General features: G+C 46.0%; 1 protein-coding gene and 1 non-coding gene across 5 annotated transcripts in view; both read left to right on the forward strand.

Moving 5' to 3' along the window:
* Nucleotides 1-21,659, forward strand: part of CAMKK2 (calcium/calmodulin dependent protein kinase kinase 2) — a 51,006-nt gene that overhangs the window by 4,266 nt on the left and 25,081 nt on the right. For all 4 annotated transcript variants that reach the window (XM_068989898.1, XM_068989900.1, XM_068989899.1 and 1 more), the window contains exons 2-6: nt 12,761-13,275; nt 17,240-17,287; nt 18,090-18,143; nt 18,849-18,900; nt 21,087-21,220. In XM_068989898.1, the coding sequence (XP_068845999.1) occupies nt 12,826-13,275; nt 17,240-17,287; nt 18,090-18,143; nt 18,849-18,900; nt 21,087-21,220 (738 nt within the window). In that variant the 5' untranslated portion in view covers nt 12,761-12,825. The remainder of the gene's footprint in view (nt 1-12,760; nt 13,276-17,239; nt 17,288-18,089; nt 18,144-18,848; nt 18,901-21,086; nt 21,221-21,659) is intronic.
* Nucleotides 10,756-10,828, forward strand: TRNAG-CCC (transfer RNA glycine (anticodon CCC)). Its single transcript has one exon. It is a non-coding gene; the product is annotated as a tRNA-Gly (tRNA).

Genomic DNA, 21,659 nt, shown 5'->3' on the forward strand with positions numbered 1-21,659 from the left:
AGCTGGGAGGAAGCCCAGAGAATTCCATCCCCTCAACTCCTCCTATATGATGGCTGGGAAAAGTGGAGCACAGAGAAGAAGGGAGAACGTAGTCTTTTTAGAGAGAGCATTGCTTATGGGCCATGTTGTATGCTGGGCATTTTTCTAGAAGATTGACTCTACAGCTACCCTCTAGGTAGGTTGCTGCAGCTCCATTTTACAGATGAGAAAATCAAGGCCCAAGTCCCCTGAGACCTGTATAGTTTCCTGACATACCTTCTCATCCTGAGCACTCATGTCTCCCTTGGCCTCCTTATGCTGCCAAATGATGCCAGTGTTCTCATGGATTGGAATCAACCTTCCCCGGGAGATTATGGTGTGGAAATGATTTCCAAATGGTTGTGCTCTCAAAAAAAAGAGTAAAAGATTTTGAATGGTTACTTTTTTCTTCCTTCTCTGATTGGATCCCTTCCTTGATAAAACCAAAAAGAAGGGCATATTTAAAAGGAGCACTGTTTGACTTCACAGAAAAGACCTCTGGCATTCCCTGCTGCGGGGTGCTAGTGACCAAAACGGGGAAGGAATTATTTTAGCTGCCAGTGTTTTCAGTTTCAGTCATGTGTGTAGTGTTGCTGCTGAATTTTTCTTGTCAATTATGAAACATTTGAAGGATGAGAAAAAAAGTGGATAGAGGAAAAAAAAATTTCGTTGTTGACTGGCTCATGGTTTTTGAAGGCTGGAAGGAGGCCCAGGGGCAGAAATAAGGCAGAGCAGGGCGCTGATGATCTTTCACTGAACCCACACTTTTGGGAGGGGCTGGTGACAAGCTCCGTCCTGGGAACCAAGGGACGCTGGGACTTGATCCTTGTCCCTAAGGAGCGCCTGAGTGAGCGGTCTGGAACTGTTGAGGATCAGTTTGGAAAAGATGAACAATTCTAGCATTTTTCCTTTTTGAAAAGGAAAGAAGAAAGAAAATAGGAAGAGTCTGTTGTGCCCCTACCCTCCTCACCCCCAGAAAGCTGCTGAGCAACTATTTTTATGTTGTCCGTTTTTATCCCTGTTGGCTTCTGTAAATAGTTGAGAGATGGTGGTTGCAGAGATAAAAATGCTAATTCCAACCTGGAGAGGAGATATTGATAGTCTCCCAAGGAAATGGGGAGGGAGGCCAAGGTCTTTCCCCTCTGCCCCTCTTGCTTGGGCATGGGGTAAGGAAGTAAGTGGGGGGTGGGGGGTGGAAAGTGAGTGGGGGTGGGAAGTGAGTAGGGGGGGTGGGAAGTTGAGAAGGGGGGGTGGGGAAGGCACACAGTGGGAGGTGCCTGAGATAAGCCTCTGTTGGAGAAGTTTAACTGGGGAACCAGTGGTTTGGTAGGGGGGCAGGGTGTGGAGGAAAGGACACCTCCTTTGTGAGTTTTTAAAACCGCTTTGGGATTTTGCCGTTAAGGCCTCTGTCAGAGATTTTATTTAGATTTTTTCACAGACAGTTCTACTGCCGTCTGGGTCCAAGGGTGGGCAACATGATTGGAACCCCAGAGCCAGCTTCCAGCCCTTCTTTGCCCCTGGCTGGTGCTGCTTTGTGCTGGAAGCTGGGAAGGGAGGAAGCTAGATTTAGCATCACCTCCAAACAGCAGGAAAGAGGAAGGGAGAAGGGCTGTGGGTGGGCGAGGCCCGGATGCCTGTAAATTCCCAGTCGGCCCCTTCCCTCTGATTTGTCAGGTTGCAGAATGTTGGAGTCAAGTCTTTTTCTTTTCGTTACAAATTGAAATTTCAATTGTTTCCCACTTCTTCCTTGTTGTTTAGTCATGTCCGGCTCTTTTTGGGACCCCATGAACTGCTGGACTTCTTCCTTAGGTTCAGTAAAAGACTGGGAGGGATTCAGTGGGAGAAGAGGAAGTAAAATGATTCCTACCTCACTTTTCTAAATACCCCCAACATCCACACCCACACTTACCCATTCATTCGTGCTCCTCAAGGCAAGGACCATCTGCACACACCTGGCCTTAGGTACCTGGCATGAGATGGGGGATGCTCTCTCTCTCTGCGATACTTCATTATTGACCTAACAGTAGCTGTCTAGGAACTCTTAAAACAGTGGAGGTTCTTACTCCACCAGCATCCAGGGCAGAAGGGGACACTGCAGGGGTCAGGGGTCATACCCTAGCCTACCCTGGGACCTGCTGGGCTGCCTAGGAGAGGTCATCTCACCTCCCTGGGTCTCAACCACTACTTTTGAAGCCCTAGTGTGTTGATTATGAAAGCTGTGAGAGTATGTGCAAAATTCTTGACATAGATAAACAAGGATGCGAAATTATAGGCACATTCTGCTTTTAATTTTGTAAAAAGTGATGCATATGGATAAGAATTAGAAGGGAAGATGGAAAGAGTTAAGTTAGCATGGTGTAATTAGAAAAAAAATTATTTTAATATAAATTAAAGGGGCTTGAACTTGATAGCCACTGAAGTGCTTTCTTGGCAACAGCTTCTATTTAGGGAGCATTTGCTGTGTGCAGGGACCTGTGTGGTGGTAGGTGAGGTAGGCATTGTTATCCTCAAGGTCACCAGCTAAGAAGAAGGGCTGTGCCCTTGATCACAGATGCTCCCCCCTCTCTGAGAGCCTTTGATTTCACACCTGTACTTTCCCAAATCACTGTGTGATTTGGTACAAGCCACTCAGATTCTGTGTTTCAGTTTTCCTTATCTGTGAGATAAGCATGATAATAGTACCTAACACATAAGGTTGTTGTGATGATTAAATGAGATGATACATGTACCATGTATCACGGTGCAGTGCCTGCCACTCGGCCAGCACTAAAGACTGCTGCTGCTAAGTCGTGTCCGACCCTGTGCGACCCCAGAGACGGCAGCCCACCGGGCTCCCCCATCCCTGGGATTCTTCAGGCAAGAACACTGGAGTGGGTTGCCATTTCCTTCTCCAGTGCATGAAAGTGAAAAATGAAAGTGAAGTCGCTCAGTCGTGTCCAACTCCCAGCGACCCCATTGACTGCAGCCCACCAGGCTCCTCTGTCCATGGGATTTGCCAGGCAAGAGTGCTGGAGTGGGGTGCTAGTTATCACTATTATTGCATCTACAACTACTATGGCTGCTGCTATAGTGATATCATTAAAAAAAATTTTTTTTAATTGGAAGAAAATTGCTTTACAATGTTGTGTTGGTATCTGCCTACAACAACGTGAATCAGCCTTAATTCTGTATATATCCCCTCCCTCTTGAGTTTCCCTCCCCTCTCCCTTTCCCACCCCTCTAGGTCATCACAGTCTGGCAGGCTGAGCTCCCTCCGTTATATAGCTCCCTCTGTTATATGTCAATGCCACTTTCTCAACTTGCTGATTCTTGTGTTAAAAATACTAGTCAGTTTCTTCCCTTCATTCCACCCTGTTGATAAGCCCTTTCCTTGCCTGTTTTTGATTTTTTTTTTCCTGTTAAAATTAAAAAAAATTTAAAAGCAATTTGAAAATGCTGGTGTCTGCCAAACTGTCAATGTGAAGGCTGTCAGGGGTTTCAGCTGCTTGGCAGTTTGGCCCGGTTGGGAGCCTTAAAGTGTAGGGAACTGATCATCTGTCAGGGAGCTTAATGGAGAAGCTTTTCTCTCAATCAACTCTGTATCATTTATCTGTTAGGACTTTGGGTTGTAAATATCAGAAAACCAACTGCAAACTAGCTTATGCAATAAATGGGAATTTACTGGCTCATGTAGAGTAGAAACTCCTGGGGATACATGGGGTTCAGGCAGGGCTGGATCCAGGTGCCACACAGTGTCTCCAACTTTAATTCTTTTTTGTCTCTCTCCTCTCTCTCTCAGCTTCATTCTAATGAAGGGTTCTGTCAAGCCCCTGGTAACTCTAGAAGTATATCTTCACTGCTCTGTGTTCCACAGAAAGAGACATTCTTAATACTTCCACAGAATCCTAGAATAAGACTTTAGTAGACTGACTTGGGTCACACGTCCACTCTTGAAACAATCCCTTGAATAGAGCAGTTGATGCCCAGTTGACCAGACTTGAGTCATAGTGGAGCCCCGAAAGCTGACAGCACAGCCAGCTCCACGGAGTCCCCTTTGACCCAGAAAGATCGGTTCCAGACGTGAATCAGGCTGCTGTTATCATACTAAAGGAACTTGAATGGATTCAAGGCCAGCTAAAGAAAGCGTCTGACCTTCTGAGTGGTCTTGGGATGAATAAAATAAACAGTGACCTCTGGCCAGTATTTATTGAGTGCTGGCAGTGTTCTAGAAAGTTCTTGGTCCTGGAGTCCCAAGAAAGGGAAAGGCAACGCTCTCACAAGTTAAGTCACACTGACATCTCTGTGCCCAAGCACATCTTCCCAAGCAGTGTAAGATACCACACCTTCACATTCTCGCTTCTCACACAGGTTGGAGTGTCAAGGAGCCAGAGGAATGGGCTTAGATATCCCTCTTTGATAGAGATTTTGGCTCAGCCTGGACTTCCTTCTGGACACAATATGTGGACATTGCAAGGCTGTACCTGCATTTTTAGCCCCTTTCTGAAAAACTCAACCAGTTTTAGCCCTGCTTGGAACACTGCGTAACTTTGGACAAATCAATAAATCTGTCTGAGCCTTCCTTTTCTCATTGGTGGAATGAAATGGTTGGAATAGGTGATCACTGATGCATGCCCTTTATAGCACTAAGGTCCAGTGCATCTCAGAGTAGGGCCTGTAGGGGTGGGATAGGTGATGAGAGGTGGAAAAGGAGGAGGATGTGTAACATGGCACTCAGCCTGTCCTTGGCGTTGGGAAGCCAAGGGGGAGCGGTGAGGACTGTGGCATGCAAGCCAGTGCGTCTACTGTCCACAGCTACAGGGAGTTGTTGCCAGGAAAGAATTCAGGCCCAGTGCTATCAGTGTTCAGTTTTTCAAGAGACTGGACATTTTGATTTTTTATCTGAAATCTCCTGGCTCTGAAATGTTGGCATCTCATTCAAATAGTTTTAAAGACAGTGTAGGCCAAGCAAAATACATTGCGTGGCCAGTCATCACATGAGAGGAACTTTTGGCTCCAGGGACTGTGATGGGGATGGAGTCTGTTCACTCCAAAGCCAGCACTATGGGAATTCCCTGATGGTCCAGTGGTTAGGACTCTGCACTTTCACTGCTCAGGGCCCTGGTTCAATCCCTGGTCGGGGCACTAAGATCCTGCAAGCTGTGCAGCGCAGCCAAAAATAAATAAATAACTAATAGATTAAAGAAAGAAAAGAAAAAGCCAGCACCATCCCTCATGTCCTCTGTCAAGGAAGGACCCTTGTCTCTGGGGGAAACGATCAGTTTCAATGCCTCCAAAGTAAAGACTATACAAGGAGAGGCAGTTTTAAGAGTCTCTGTCACTGAGTCTGATAAAGACTGCTTGGCTGGGCCAAGGCCCAGAATCTGGAATATTCCAGCTGATGTCAAGTCTCAGCGTTACATCAGCTGCTACAGCTGAGCCTCTCAGGTCTCCCACTTAAGTTCTGGGAGACACCCTCTGCATCGTGGCCTATGGGGCAGCAGGCTTGTGTGGTTGGGTGGGGAGCGGTGTTAGTTTGCTAGGATTGCCATGACAGAGTGCCACAGACTGGGCAGCTTCAACGACAGAAGTGCATTATCTCACAGTCCTGGAGGCCGGAAGCCCAAGAGGCCGGAAGTTCCAGAGGCTGGAGGTCCCAGAGGCCAGAAGGCCCAGATGGAGGTGTTGTAGGGTTGGTTCTTCCCAGGGCTGTTCCTTGTCTCTCTTCTGATGTCTGGTGGCTGTTGGCAGTCTCGAGTGTTCCTTGACTTGTAGGTGCAGGAGCCCAGGCTCTGCCTTCCCATTCTCATGGCGTTCTCCATGTCGTGTGGGTCTGTCCAGATTTCCCCCTTTTCTTAAGGATGCCAGTCATATTGCATTCGGATTCTGGCATATCTTTTTTGGGGGACACAATTCCGTAACCCATAACAGGTGCCGAGTGGGGCCTCTGTGGCTTTGCCTGGGCCACCCCGCCTGCTCCCATCAGCTTCCCACGAAGTTCTTGTGCTCTGGCCCCTCCAGCTGCCCACTGTCCCTCGGCCCCATTCAGCTCCAGGGGTCTTCTTTCTGCTCCCTCCCCTCTCCCACCTCTTTCCTGGTGCAGAGCTTTCTCAGAAGCGCTTTCCTCCTCCTGGAACAAGTTGTTGCCACCTTAGTACCTACTCACCATGTTGGTCTCAGCTGAAATGTAACTGCCCCAAGTGAGGCCTCTCTTGACCCAGACCCTCCCACTCAGACCGCCCCCCTCCCTGGGTCCCTGTGTTGTTCTCTTTGATATCCTGGTTTTCTCCTCCAGTTTGTGCTTATAGAGTCACTTGTGCACCTGCTTTTCAGAAATTACATTTATTCTGTTTATCTGGCACATAGTAGGTCCCCAGTAGTTACTTGTTGAAGGAAGGAATGGATGAATGAATTTCCTTTTGGACTTCCCTAGCCTCAGTTTCCCCAGGTGAGAGAGGATGTGGCTGGCCAAGCCTGTTATCCCAGGGAGGACATCGTCTCTGGCCTTGGCAGCATCCGCACAGCTATTTTGGGCCCCTGTGTTGTCCCGGAGTGTCTGCTGGGACCTCTGGGGAGCCCGCAGAGGACCCTGTGACGTGGGTCAGGGCATATCTCTGGCTCGTTCGCTGGCTACTTGCTGTGCTGAGGCTCCTGTGGTGGTGGCTTGGCACTTGGTAAGCAGGGCAGGTTGGAAACTGCCCCCAGGAAACGGGAGGAGTCCTGTTTCCTGGAGGCCAGTGCACTTGGCTTCCTGGCAGAGGAAGGAGTGTTCCCTTCATCCTGGCCTGGAGCCCGGTCCATCTGCTCCAGGAAGGTTCTGGTCCTCCATTTGAGCCACCTGTGAGGGGGAGGGAGTCAAGGGAGGGGTTGCCAGCCAAGGGCGGTAGGGAGGCTTCAGGGCCTGGGGAAGGACCCACGGATTGGGCAGGAGGCTTGAGGAGGGGACTTTTCAAATTTTCTCAAACCTCAGCTCTCCCACCCTGCCCCCCCAAAATCGAATGCTTAGCTGTCCCTCTCTTGCAGAGGGCCTGTGAGGATTAAATGATAACCTAGACAGAGCCTTAACCATGATTGGTAAAGAAGTGCTCAGTTGGATATAGCTGTTATAATGCAAACCATTGTCTTTTGTGTGATTCCACCCCCCCACCCTCCACCCCCAGTGTTGATAACTTTCGTCAGCTCCTTTAAAGGCTGTGACCTCAGAGGATATGTGACCTTAAAACCAATCAGACTCGGCTTAGACTCTGTGGGGTCAGTGGTGCTAAATGGCCAAAGGCCTTGCCTGCCAGCCTCGCTGCAGACCCAGTGAGTGGCCTCCAAGTGGCCTTGAGGCACTGAGGTTTGTGTCCCTTGGGGCTCTTTCTTGAGACCTGGACACACCTGCCCCTCCAGCACAGGGGTCCCCACTTCCATCCCAACCGCTGCTCCTGCCCCAGCAGGTGCATTTTTTTCCCCTCCTTTCTCCTCCAGGCCTCAAGAGCCAAGGCACAGGCCAGACACTAGCTTGTCATGGGGACTGATTAAAAGCAGCCTTGCCAGGAGTGGATGGCTTGGTGTCCTTGGCCTGGAGTGGCGATCGATAAACAGTTGTTTTCCTGTTGGCAAGAAAAAAAAATTCTCCATTAACTTTCTCAGGTGCTGCCAGACTAGTTTTCTTTTCAGGAACTCTGCAGCCCTGTCAGAAGTGGCCCTGGGAAGGAGGACGGGCCTGTGGAGGGGAGGCAGGCCCTCGATGCCAAGGCTACAGAACACACACAGGAGGAAGAACATTCTGGAACACAGCCTGGCAGGTTGTGGGCATTCAGTAGGTTTTTGTTGGAAGAGGAGGTTTTTGAGCACTTTAAGCATGGACCAAACATGAATATTGAGTTTTTAGCTCAGTTAATCCTCATGACTTTTGGGTGAGTGCCCGTTTTATAGATAAGAAAACCAAGGCTGCAACCCCAGGCAGTCAAACTTCAGGGGCTCTGCTTTTCCACTCCTGGGAAATAAAGATGATAAAAAGGATATGTAAAGTAACAGCGACTGGGACTATGGAGAACACTGAACTCAGGCTGTGTTCTTTCACTGAAGAGAAAGCCAAGACAGGGGAACCATTTAATGATTTTTTTCCTCAGATACAGCCAGAGTAGGACACAGGGTTAGGAGACAGGGTTAACTGTTCCCTCCTCCAACTGCTCCTGCAGTCAGGCCTGATCATCCTAATTCCTCTTGTGGTTACAGTTAACTTTCTTTTAAAAATTCGTTTCTGAATAGTTACTGTTTGCATACTTACTTTTATAGGAGTAAATGTAAATATAGTGAAAATTTGGTCCCTCCCACCCTGCCCCCCACCCCGACTTCTGCAAACCAGTTGTCTTCTCTTGAGGCCACTGTTTTCATTTTCTTGTGTATCTTTTCAGAAATATGCTGTGCATACTCGATTATGTACGGATGTATGGTCCTTTCTCCCTGTGCCAACAGCAGCATGCTAGTGCCTTGTTTTTTCCCATGTAACAGCATGTCTTAGAGCTAACTCATATTAGGATGTACAGAGTCACCTCTTTTAAAATAAATGCATGATTTTCTCCTGGGCTACATTAGCTCATTTTATTTACTCAGTCCACCATGGATAGTCATTTCAAACCACACTACCAACAGAATCTTGTACGTATATCATTTTTTATGTGTGAGATTGCCTATAGGCTAAATACTCAGGTACAGAATTGCTAAGTCAAAGGTATGTGCATTTGGAATTTTATTAGATAATGGTGAATTTCCCTTCATAAGGATGCTACTAATTCATTTGTTGTTGTTCAGTCGCTCAGTCATGTCTGACTCTTTGTGACCTCATGGATTGCAGCACGCCAGGTTTCCCCATCCTTTACCATCTTCCGGAGCTTGTTCAAACTCATGTCTATTGAGTCAGTGATTCCATCCAACCATCTCATCCTCTGCTGCTGCTTTCTTCTTTTGCCTTCAGTCTTTTCCAGCATCAGGGTCTTTTCCAAAGAGTCGATTCTTCACATCAGATGGCCAAAGTATTGGAGCTTCAGTTTTAGTATCAGTCCTTCCAATGAATATTCAGGGTTGATTGCCTCTAGGATTGATCATCCTCCCCATGAAAATAGTGCTGTTACTGTATTTTTTGTCTTTGCCAATCTGATAGTTGGAAAAAAGGTATTTTTTTTGTAGTTTTATTATTACTTTCTTAATTTGGTAAAATATGTATAACATAAAATTTACCATTTTAACTGCTTTCAGATGTGCAATTCAGTGGTCCTGTTTACATTCAGAATGTTGTGCAGCCATCACTGCTAATCCATTTCCTAAACTTTTTCTTCACCCCAAACAGAAACTCTGTGCCTCTTAAGCAATGACTCCCTGTTTCCCTCTCCCCTAGTCTCTGGTAACCTCTATTCTAAACTCCCTGTCTCTCTGAATTTGCCTGTTATCTAAGTGAAGTCATACAGTATTTGGCTTTTTAAATGTTTGGTTTGTTTCACTTAGCATGTTTCCAAGGCTCATCCATGTTATAGCACATGTCAGAATGTTATTCCTTTTTATAGCTGAATGATATTTTATTGTCTAAACAAACCACATTCTGTTTATCCATTCTTCCACTGATAGACCCTTGAGATGTTTCTCGCTTTTGGCTATTGTGAATAATGCTGCCATGAACATGGGTGTATATAAGGATTCTGTTTGAATCCTTGCTTTCAAGTTTTTAGGGGGTATGTGTGTGTGTGTGTGTGTGTATATATATATATATATATATGGAATTCCTAAGTCCAGTGATAATCCTACATGTAACTTTTTGATGACCCACCAGACCATTTCCTTGTGGTTTATTTGTTTTGGGCTGTGTGGTGAGCAGGGGCTACTCTCTAGTTGCATTGCTGAGGCTTCTCATTTTGGTGGCTTCTCTTGTTGCAGAGCACAGGCTCCAGTGGCTGTGGCTCGTGGGCTCTGGAGCGCAGGCTCAGTAGTTGCGATGCATGGACTTCGTTGCCCCACAGCATGTGGAATCTTCCTGGACCAGGGATCGAACCCGTGTCCCCTGCATTGCAAGGCAGACTCTTAAGCACTGGACCACCAGGGAAACTCTCCCTGTAGTTTGAATTTGTACTTCTCTTATTGTAACTGAGGCTGAGCATCTTGTCACATGGTTGGGTACTTTGTCATTCCTTTACATGGAACTCTGTGGGTTCATAAATCATGCCATGTCTGGGCTAGGATGCTGTTTTTATTTCCTTAATGCCGTTCCCAGTGGTCTTTCCCTGCTCAAGGGACCCCCATCTGCCCAGTCATGGTCCAGATTGCATACATAGACATTATTCCATAAATAATTCTCAGAGGACTGTCCCAAGAGGGCAGGTTGCATTTCTCTGGCCCTCAACCAGGCCCTCCAGGAAGCACTGGCTTTCTGCTCCCATCAGTACTTTCTTCTCCACGACCCCCCACCACTGTCACCAGTGTCTTAAAGAGATATCATTATATTCATTCATAAAGTATCTCTCCTCAGTCCTCACTGTTTTCCTGGCACCTTCGTGATGTGGGTGATCAGTGTGGAGCTACCATCTGTGGATGTACTTCCTGAATTCCAGTGGTACCTGTGACATTTGTCCAGCAGAATTTGTCAAACATACGAACCAAAGGTTAATATTCTGTCCCAGAGACAGAAGGAATGGACAGTCTGAGGGAGTGTCAATCTTTTTTTTTCTTTTCCTAAATTCATGTAACATAAAATTAACTTTTAAAAAAACGTATGATTCAGGGACTTCCCTGGTAGTCTAGTGGCTAAGACTCTGCTCTCCCAATGCAGGGGGCCTGGGTTCGATCCCTGGTCAGGGAACTAGATCCCGCATGCTGCAACAAAGACCTGCTGCAGCCACATAAATAATTAAATAAATATTCAAATAAAAATAGTTTTTAAAAATGTACAATTCAGTGGCATTTAGTCCATTCGCAGTGTTGGGCAACCATCACCTCTGTCTAGGTTCAAAATGTTTTCATCACCCTGAAAGGAGACCCCATACCCACTGGCAGTCACTCCCTATTTCCCCCAACACCTCCCCACTCCTAGGCAGCCACTAATCTGCTCCCTGTCTGTATGGATTTTCCTGTTCTGAAAACTTCATATAAATAGGATCATGCACATGTGATCTTTTGTGTCAGGCACCTTTCCCTTAGCATCATGTTTTTGAGGTTCACGGAGGTTGTAGCCTGTGTCGGTTCCTTTTTAGTCATATTCCATTGTGTAGACAGACCACATTTTGCTTATCCATTCATCTGTCAGTGGATGTGTGGGTTGGTTTTTTCCCTTTTGGCTGTTGTGAGTAAAGCTATTTGGGTATATACCTAGGAGCAGAATTGTTTGGTCATATGGTAATTCTCTGTTTAATCTTTTGAGGAACCACCAAGTTATTTGATATTAACTTTTTTTTTTTTAATCTCATGTTTGCCTTTCATCTTACAGGTACTAGCTGGGGGCTGAACTAGGGGAACATTAGATCATAGGTATGTGGAGCCTGACTCTTCACACAACACAAATCACCCAGGCTCACATACTCTCTGAGTGCCTGTTCTTCCTCTGGTATGACCCCTGACCCCTTACTCCTCAGTTGAGAATCGCTGGCCTGAAATCAGGCCAGGTGACTGGACTCCCGTGTGCATGGTCTTCACATTAGGAGACCTGGACAAATCCCTCTCCCTCTCTTGAGCCACAGTCTCCCCATTTACAAAATGAGGTTATAATGGCAAACCAACAACGTAGAGTGCCTGTGAAATTATCCTGATATGTGGAAGATATTTTATAAACTGTAAAGTGCTGTCTGAATTGTTGCTGTTGTGAAATGATGCGGCCTAGAGGTCACCATGCAAAACTGTTTCATTTCACCTGCCCAACATTTTAAAATATTTAAAATAACTGCTGATTTAAACAAACAAACAAAAAAAGAGCTCTCATTTAACATCCTGGCTTTAGATCTTCTTTTGAAAAAAAAAAAAAGAGGTGAGGATGTAACCAGACAATTCTAGGCTCCAGTCCTTGCTTAACAACAATTGGCTTGAAGTAGAAGTAGCTGCCACCTCTGTAGGGGTGTGGGTGCTCAGTTTGGGGGTTTTCTCATACTTAGTTTCTACAGGAATTGAATTTGGGATTCTTGTTTTGTGTGAGGAGGAGCTTTTAAAATAAGGAAATGTGAAACTACAAGGGCCTACGGTATAGTACAGGGAAGTAGATTCAGTATTCTGTGATAAGTCATAGGGCTTTCCAGGTGGTAAAGAACCCGCATGTCAATGCAGGAGACACAGGTTTGATCCCTGGGTCAAGAAGATACCCTGGAGGAGATTATGGCAACCCACTTCAGTATTCTTGCTTGGAAAATTCTCTGGACCTGGCGGGCTGTAGTCCATGGGGGTATCAAAGAGTCAGACACAACCAAAGCGACTTAACATGCACGATAGATCATAATGGAAAAGAATATAAAAAAGAATGTATACAATATATAACTGAATCACTTTTGGTGTACAGCAGTGACTAATGTAACTGCTGTGTAAATCAACTACATATTAAAAAAAAAGGATACAATGAGGAAAAGTAGCCCAAGCTCTTGTATATAGACTCAAAAGATATATGATCACACAGTTTTTTAAGCTTTTTTTTTTTTCCAAGGACGTCAACTCAAAGCAGGAATGAAGTATGGGCCTGGGCCAGCAGGAGAGACCCCTCTTGGCTAGCCCTGCCACCCAGGGTGGGGGCAGCTGACCCTTCCTCTTCCTGCAGGTGGCGCTGTTGCTGGATGGGAGTGCCCGGGCGCGTCTGCGTTGCATGAGGTCCCCACATGCACCATGTCATCATGCGTCTCTAGTCAGCCCAGCAGCGACAGGGCCGCTCCCCAGGATGAGCTGGGGGGCGGGGGCGGCAGCAGCAGCAGCGAAGGACAGAAGCCCTGTGAGGCCCTGCGGGGCCTCTCCTCCCTGAGCATTCGCCTGGGCATGGAGTCCTTCATCGTGGTCACGGAGTGCGAGCCGGCCTGTGCTGTGGACCACGGCCTGACCCGGGACCGGCCCCTGGAGGCCCATGGCGGAGAGATCACCCTTGACGCCTCGGGGTCTCAGGCCCGGCCCCACCTCTCCAGTCGCAAGCTCTCTCTGCAGGAGCGGTCCCTGCTGGATGCCAATGGGCGCTGCATCTACCCGGCGCTGCCCCACTCACCAGTGGGCTCCCCGCAGTCCTCGCCGCGGCTGCCCCGGCGGCCCACGGTGGAGTCGCACCACGTCTCCATCACTGGGATGCAGGTGCGTGAGCGGCGACCCCTGGTGCCCTACCCTGCACCCAGAATGTCTCTACCTTGGAGCTGGGGTCCCCCAGAAGGATCCCGGTGCAACCAGTTGATTGGAAAGGCTACCCTAGGAAACCCGGAGAGATGTCAATAAAACATATATGATGGAGCCAGTTACCACTGTGGACAACTGGGGCCCCGCCTCTGGGCAGCCATGTGGGACAGTGTAGTACATGAGCCCCAGACTTATTCCACCTGAGGGCAAGGGAGCTGGGCCTTTTACACCAGCTGCTGGCAGTCCCTGGACCCAGAGCATCTCTCAGTCAGAGAGAGCCTCTAGCAAAGAGACCCTCACGATGGCAGTTAGAAGCTGTGCCAGGGACTCTGAAATGGGGCTGACGGGTCAGTGAGCATCCTTGGCACTGTGAGTGCACTTCTCCCATGATTTTTACCATAAACTTCCGGGAGGTAGGTTGAAACTCAGATCCCCAGCTGGTTCACAGGGCCTGATCCACCCCTACCCCACCTCCTGCCCCAACTCCTGCCTTTGTACTTCCAACTCAGGGTTCCAGCCTTACCCACTTCTTTGTCTTCCTCAGATGTCCAAGCTCATTCGCTCCCTTAGGCCTTTACCTTCTTGTACCCTCTGTTTGAAACCCCTCCCTCCTGCAAATCTCTTCAAGGTCATCTCCATCTGGCTTCCAAATCTCAACTCAGATGTCAGCTCCTTGGAAAGACCTCTCAGATACCCCTTCTAAGCAGCCTTCAGCCCCTCTCTGTCCTGTTGACTGTCTTTCATAGCACTTGTCACCATCTGATTATCTGTGTGTCTGTTAAGTTGTTTATTGCCTGTCCCCCTGCCACCCCCAGCTAGGATGTTAGGAACAGTCCTGTTCACCACAGGGTCCCTAGCACCTGGCATAGTGCCTGGTGCCTGGTGGCTCAAAAATATTTGTTGAAGGAAGGAATAAATTTAACTGGGAGAAGGCTGGAAATCCAGAATGACATTCTAAAGGAGCTGATATTTAACTGCCTTCTGAGGGCTAGGTAGAATTTTCTCAGTTGGAGATGGGTACGCACTGAGAGTTCACTGCAGGGGAGTGAGCACAGCATGAGCAAGGGAGAAGGCCATTTTTAAATTGTTATTGTTTGTTTCATTTCCTAGTTTATTAACTAGCCACAGGCCACCTAGGTGGCAGAGGTAGTCGAATTCCTCTAATATTTTAGTTTTAGAAGTATGATTACCATAATCCAGCTAAGTACCAGCTATGTACACCAACATATTTCTTTTCCATAGAATTCAGGATAGGTTGGGGATTCAGTTAGTGAGAGTGTGGGCCCCAAAGGAGAACACTGTGGCAACAAGGCCGGAGGGAGAATTTCAGTTTATATCAACTTAGAGAAACAAATCTCCCAACAACAGTGGCTTTAACACAATAAGGCTTATTTATCATGTAAAATAAATGCATAGGGTTAGGCATTGGGTATTGGTGAGATGGTTCTGTTGTTGCTTTGGTCCTTAAAACCTCACAATGTCGAGATGGCTGCTGTGGCTCAAGCCTTCACAGCTCCATTCCAGGCAAGAAGAATGAACAGGGAAGGGAGGCAAAAGCTGTCTGCCTCCTGAGTCAGTCCTATTTCCTGGAAACTCTACCCAGCAATTTTGCCTGTCTCACATTAGCCAGAACATAGTGACATGGCCACCTTAGGTATAAGAGAAGCTGGAAAATGCAGTTTTCCAGCCTGGAATGTTGCCACTGTGTTCCAGTTATAAAGAAGAAAGGAGAGACTGGTATTTGGTAGGCAACTAGTCATCTCTGCCAAGGTCAGAGCTTTCAAGGGTCTGAAGGCCAGACCATGAAGTCAGGACTTGACCCTGGAAACAGCAGAGAGCTGGGCTGATGTGGTCAGAGTGGATTCTTAAAGATGAATTCAGCAGTATGTGGGGGTTGGATTCGAAGGCAGTGAGACCCCCTAAGACAGTTCTGCAGGGCCCCACCTCTGCCCGTCACATCCCTTCAGGACTCGGGGGAATGAAACAGTACTGGAGAGAAACATGAAACAAACTAAAAAGCCCGCCAGTGAGGGGAGAGCTCTGTGGGCCTAGCCTGGCCAGGTCAAAGATACAGATCTGACGTGGAACTACCTCCAGTCAAAGGAAGTTGAGAACTGATTTAGTGTGACACTATTTAGGCCTCCCCTAACCCCATCCCCAAACAGTACTCTGTATTTTCTGCAGGTGCATGTATGCGTGCATGTACACAGAAAAAGACCTGGAAGTTTATACATCAAACTGATACCAAGGTTCAGGGAGAGGGATAGAATTGGGGCTTGAGAGGGGGTTCCAGGGCAAGTTGGGCCTCTCTGTAACACTTGATGGTTTGCTTTCTATCATGTTTGTCTTCCCAGTTTCCTATATCACGTAACATTTTCCACCTAACTCTATTGAGGTATAATTGAAGTGAGATAAACTGCACATATTTCAGATGTGCAGTATGGTCAGTTCTGATGTATGTATACATCTGTAAAACCATCACCCCTATTAAGATCCCAGACCTTTCCAGCACACCCAGCAATGCATCCCTCCCCCACTTCCCCTTTCCCAGGTACCCACTGACTTGCTTTTGATTAGCTTTCAAGATCTGGAATTTTATATATGTGGAATCATTTAGTATGTACTCTTTTTTTTTTTTTTTTTGCTTAGCTTCTTTCATGGTATAGTGATTTTTGTGATTTATCCATGTTTTTGCACATACCAGTAGTTCATTCCTTTTTATTGCTAAATAGTATTGGACTGTACGGATATACCATGGCTTATCCATTTACCTGTTGATGGGCATTTGGATGGTTTCCAGCTTTTGACTGCTACAAATAAAGCTGTTGTAAACATTTGTATACCCCTCTCTACATAGACACGGGTTTTTCTTTCTTTTGAGTAAGCACCTCGATGTAGAGTGACTGGGTCATATGGGAAATGCCTGTTGAGAAGTTTTGCCAAACTGTTTTCCAAACAGGCTGTACCTTTTAAATTCCCACCAGAAGCCTCTGAAAGTTTCATTTGCCTTACATTCTAACAATACTTGGTTTGGTTAGTCTGTTTCACTTTAGCCAATTTGGTAAATGTGGTTTTAATTTGCATTTTCCCGATGAGTAATGATGCTGAGCATCTTTTCATGTGCTTTTTGATCATTTGTATATCTTTGTTAGAGTAATATCAAATCTTTAGCCAATTTTTTTTTTAACCGATGAGTGATAGGAGTTCTTTATATATTCTGTTACCAGTCCTTTGAATATGTATTGCAATTCATTTCTCTCAGTCTGTGGCTTGCCTTTTGTTTTCTTAGTAGTGTTTCAAAGAGCGAAAGTCTTAATTTTGATTGAAATCCAATTTATCATTTGTTTCCTTTTCTATTTTGCACTTTTTGTACAAAAGAGACCCTTTCAGAAACTGTTAAGAAACCTTTCTCTGCCCTAAGGCCATTCAGATTTTCTCCTCTTGTATCATTTTGCATTTTTTTTTACAGAATAGCACAGTCATGGATTATTGTTTAATTTTACCTTTAAATAAATAAGTAAATAAAATGAACTTTTGAAAAGTGGGAAGAACCTTTAAAATGGGTATTAAAAGAGTACGTACTATATGATTACACTCTCACAATGTAAAAAAACTGTGCTGGTAGAGACTTCTCTGGAGGTCCAGTGGTTAAGACTCCATACTTCCATTGGGCACAAGTTCAATCCTTGGTTGGGGAACTAAACTCCCACGTGCTTCATGGCATGGCCAAAACAAAAACAACTGTGGTACTAGAAGTCAGGATAATGGTTACCCTGGACATGGGCCAGCATATGGGAGATGCTCCTGGGGAGCTAGGAATGTTCCCTTTCTTGACTTGGATTCTGGTTAAGGCGTTTGTTTGTGAAAAATGTATCTTGCTACAAATTTACAATTCATATTCTGTGCGTTTCTACTTACTTTCCAGGATTGTGTACAGCTGAATCAGTACACACTGAAGGATGAGATTGGAAAGGTAACTATCCCAGGAGACAGGCTGGTTTTCCGTACCTACCAAGGATGTCTTGAATACTGTAGCTCTTCCTGACTAGAGCTGGGAGTGAGCGAGGAATCCTTGGAGAACAGACTGGGAGGGGGAGTGTTTTGTTTTATTTTGTTTTGTTTTTATATCAGACTGTGTGTTTCTACAAAAGCTCACAAAGCTTCCAGAGTAATTCTGTATCACCAACATTGGTGTTGGTTTTTTTCCTTCTTAAGGTATTCTCATATCTGTTTTGTTTGTACCCGTCTGTTTTGCTTTATTTTGTTTTGTTTTTACATCAGACTGTGTGTTTCTACAAAAGCTCACAAAGCTTCCAGAGTAATTCTGTATCACCAACATTGGTGTTGTTTTTTTTTCCTTCTTAAGGTATTCTCATATCTGTTTTTGCTTTTACATCAGTATCAAAAGTATCAAGTGGATAGTATCAATGGACAGTATCAAAATTCAAAAACTCAAATGCCAATAGAGAGCAAGTGAGTAATATATGTGAAAAAAACATGCTAGGTATAAGACAATAGGGAGTGATGAGGACTGTGGCAAACTGTTAACACATGGAAATGATTATGACTCCATATCCACATCAGAATCTGGATTTTTATAGCTGAACTGTTTTAAATGTTGGCCATTAATTCAAACATTCTAAAAACTGGAGATCCAACACAATACAGGGCAGATTTTGCCAATAGGCTACCACTTTGTCACCTCTGTATTAGGGTCCTGATTTTGTGGATCATAATTTCTAGATACTGTGTCACAGGCATCTCCCTTTCTTCAGGGCTCGTATGGCGTGGTCAAGTTGGCCTACAATGAAAATGACAATACCTACTACGTGAGTACCCACATCCTCCTCCCTGCCCTCCTCCTTGTCCAGAGAAAAGGCCTCCTATCCAGAACTTGGTTTCCTGGAAGGTTTTCTTAGCTGTTGTCTCATTTTATTCTTAGGTCATGTTTATTTTGTGCATTAGGAAGGAAGTGGGGAAGTGGGGAGGTGAAGCGATTGGCTCAGGAAGATTGAGTGAATAAATTCAGCAAATATCTCATATCCTTTCTCTGGGCTGCCCTTTTTACATCCTCCATAGCACCAAGAACTAATTGGTCGTGAGATAAATTGCCCTCGTTTCTGAGGCTTTGGAATTGGTCCAGTAGTTCATATCCTGACTCTCCCATGTGCCAGTTGTGTGTCGGGCAAATGACCTAAATGCTGAGCATCAGTTTCTCCACATGTGAAATATCCCTTGCCCATCATGCCAGCTCACTCATGTCTTGATTCAGTGGTAGCCAATCCCAGGGCTTGTGGTCTCCCAGCTGGGAGAGCCGATCTGGAACCTTAGAAGTACCCTCTAGGCTGGAGGGACCCTGAGAGTCCAGCCTCCACATAACCCATGGAGTTGACCCATTCCAATGGCAAGGTGCTCACTACATGGTCCCAAGGCTGCTGGTGCGCTGAGAGCTTGGGCAGGCTCAGGAGTGGAAGGAGCTCTCCCTCCATCTTCCTCTCCATTTTAATCAGGATGCGGGCTCTTTTCTCCCACAGGCAATGAAGGTGCTGTCCAAAAAGAAACTGATCCGACAGGCGGGCTTTCCACGTGAGTTTGTCGGGCCTTTGTTTTTAGGTGCAGAGGCTGGGGCAAGACAGGGAAGACTCACTGAATGGTGTCCCCTGTAGAGTGTGCCCTGGGTGGATTCCCCAAAGCTAGTACTGGACCTCCGGCTGAGGTTTTTAAAAGTTCATTTTCTTGTAAAAATATTTATGAAAGGAATATAGGTATCAAGTAAAAAAAAAAAAATCTGTTAGAGGAGAATAGCCTGGTGGTTCCTCCGGAAGTTAAACGTACTATTACCATATGACCCAACAATTCTACTCTTGGGCATATATACCCAAGAGAACTGAAAACGCACAATCACACAAGCTCATACATGAAGGCTTATATCAGTGTGATTCAGAATAGCCAAAATGTACAAGCAATCCCAAATGTCTGTCAGCAGATGAATGAGGAAACAAAAGGTGGTCTGTCTAGCCAATGGAGTATTACTCAGCCGTAAAAAGGGATGAAATTCTGATATGTACCTCAACACAGATAACTTTGAAAACATACTAAATGAAAGAAGCCAGACACAAAAGGCCATATATTGTATGATTCCACTTACATGAAATGTCCAGAATAGGTAAATCCAGAGACAGAAAGCAGATTAGTGATTTCTAGAACCTGGGGTTAAGAGGGAGTTGGGTATGACTGATGATAGGTACGGTTTTTGGTTTTTTTTTTGAGGTGGGGCCGTTGAAAATGTTCAGGTTGCAGAACCTTGTGAACGTACTAAAAAGCATTGCATTGCTCATTTTAAAACGCTCAATTTACAAAATTTAATTACCATAAGTTATTTTAGTTATATCTACAACATGCAAAAGAACAGAAGGATGTATAATGGAGGTCACAAATTTCTTGCTGTACTCCTCCCTCTCTCTATAGGCTCCCCACCCACCACTTTTAGCTCTTTTAGGAGCTGGTAATTACTGCATGTGATCGGGTGTAGGTGAGCATATCAGAGGCAGCTCCAGCATAAGCTCCCTGCCAGTGGAGCTGAGCAAAATGTCCGCTTGAGCCAAAAAGAGAAAATAGATAAATGTAACTTCCCCCAGCCCCACCCTATCAATACCAGGACCCTGATCCTGCTTATCTGAACTCTGAGCCAGATAATATCCTTATGTTATTATTTCCTGATTTAGTAATTTCTGACGTTTACTTCTGACTTCCTCTGAGGACAACTTAAACCAGTCCTTTCTCCTCCCTTTCCCCAGCTGGGCAATGAGGTGATACCAGGATGTTCAGCTCCCTGTTGTCACTGCCATTGTCACTTTCCTTCTTGTTCCAGCAGGTGCAGCAGGTTTCTTTCCTTTGAACTTGCCTTTCCTTGCTCCACATCCCACTTCTGATACCTGCACCTCGGCTTTTACTTTCCAAGGCTGACACATCTACATTCGGTTCTGTTAGTCACATTTAGACCCTTGCTTACATGGAATAGGGCTTCCCTGGTAGCTCAGCTGGTAAAGGATCCACCTGCAATGTGGGAGACCTGGGTTCGAGCCCTGGGCTGGGAAGATCCCCTGAAGAAGAGAAGGGTTACCCACTCTAGTATTCTGGCCTGGAGAATTCCATGGACTCTGTAGTCCATGGGGTTGCAAAGAGTTGGACAACTGAGCAACTTTCACTTTCACTTTTCACCTACATGTGATATGCAGTATAAGTGTGTTCACTGTGGACCTTTCTGTCATTGTGACCTTCTGAATGTCAGTCACTACTGGGCCAAGCAAGTTCTTTTTTTTCCTCTCATCAGTTATTACTTCTTTTCCTATCCCTGACTTATTTATCTCCTCTATTTCCACATGAGTTGTGGAGGCAAGGAATAATATTTTTGTCCCTCTTATGGAGTGGGAATACCGAGCCCCAGAGAGGGAATGTTGAGATTGCTCCACTAGACCCCAGACTTCTTTTTCTTGTACCTCAGTGAACTTTTGATGATCACTGTGATCTAGAGCATGGGACAGGAAGAAGAGAATTAACAGAAGGCTGGGCAAGGGAACTGGGTCTCCAGCCTCATTAATTTCCAGCATCAGAGAAGACAAATGAAAAGAAGGCTGATTAAAGCCCCTGGTGGCATCAGCCACTCCAGTCTTTCTGAGACACCACCCCCCCATAAATTGTCCTGCTTACAGTCCCCTCTGCAGAGGAGAGTCTCTTTGTCCTGACTCTGGGATGGTTCATGTTTCCTCCAGGTCGCCCCCCTCCTCGAGGTACCCGACCAGCCCCTGGGGGCTGCATCCAGCCCAGGGGCCCAATTGAGCAGGTGTACCAGGAAATTGCCATCCTCAAGAAGCTGGACCACCCCAACGTAGTGAAGCTGGTAGAGGTGAGATGAGGGGGACACAGAGGAGGGAGGGAGGAATGGGGATGGTCCAGCCTCGGCTCTGTGATTACCAAAGTGCGACACCATTGGTTCCCAGGGAGAGCCACGTCACCTCCAGCAGCCTGTTACAGGGCTGAGTGGTGGTTACTTCTCCAGGCTCCTTCACCCTGTCATTGCATGTAATTCTTGCCCCTTTTTTAGACTATTTATTACTCCCACTTTACAGATGAAGGAATTGAGGCTCAGAGGAGTACTGAGGCTTGCCCTTTACCTGTTTGTCTTTTTGGAGCTAGTTCTTTTTCTACTACACAAATGTGTATAGTTGTAGCATAAAAGCAGCCATTTGCCTGTAAACAAATGCGCCTGGCTATGTTTTGATAAAACTTTACTTATAAAACTGCTCTATATCAGCATTTCTCATGCTTTTTGGTCTCCAGACCCT

The sequence above is a fragment of the Capricornis sumatraensis genome, chromosome 17 (genome assembly GCF_032405125.1).
Source record: "Capricornis sumatraensis isolate serow.1 chromosome 17, serow.2, whole genome shotgun sequence".
Classification (NCBI taxonomy): Eukaryota; Metazoa; Chordata; class Mammalia; order Artiodactyla; family Bovidae; genus Capricornis; species Capricornis sumatraensis.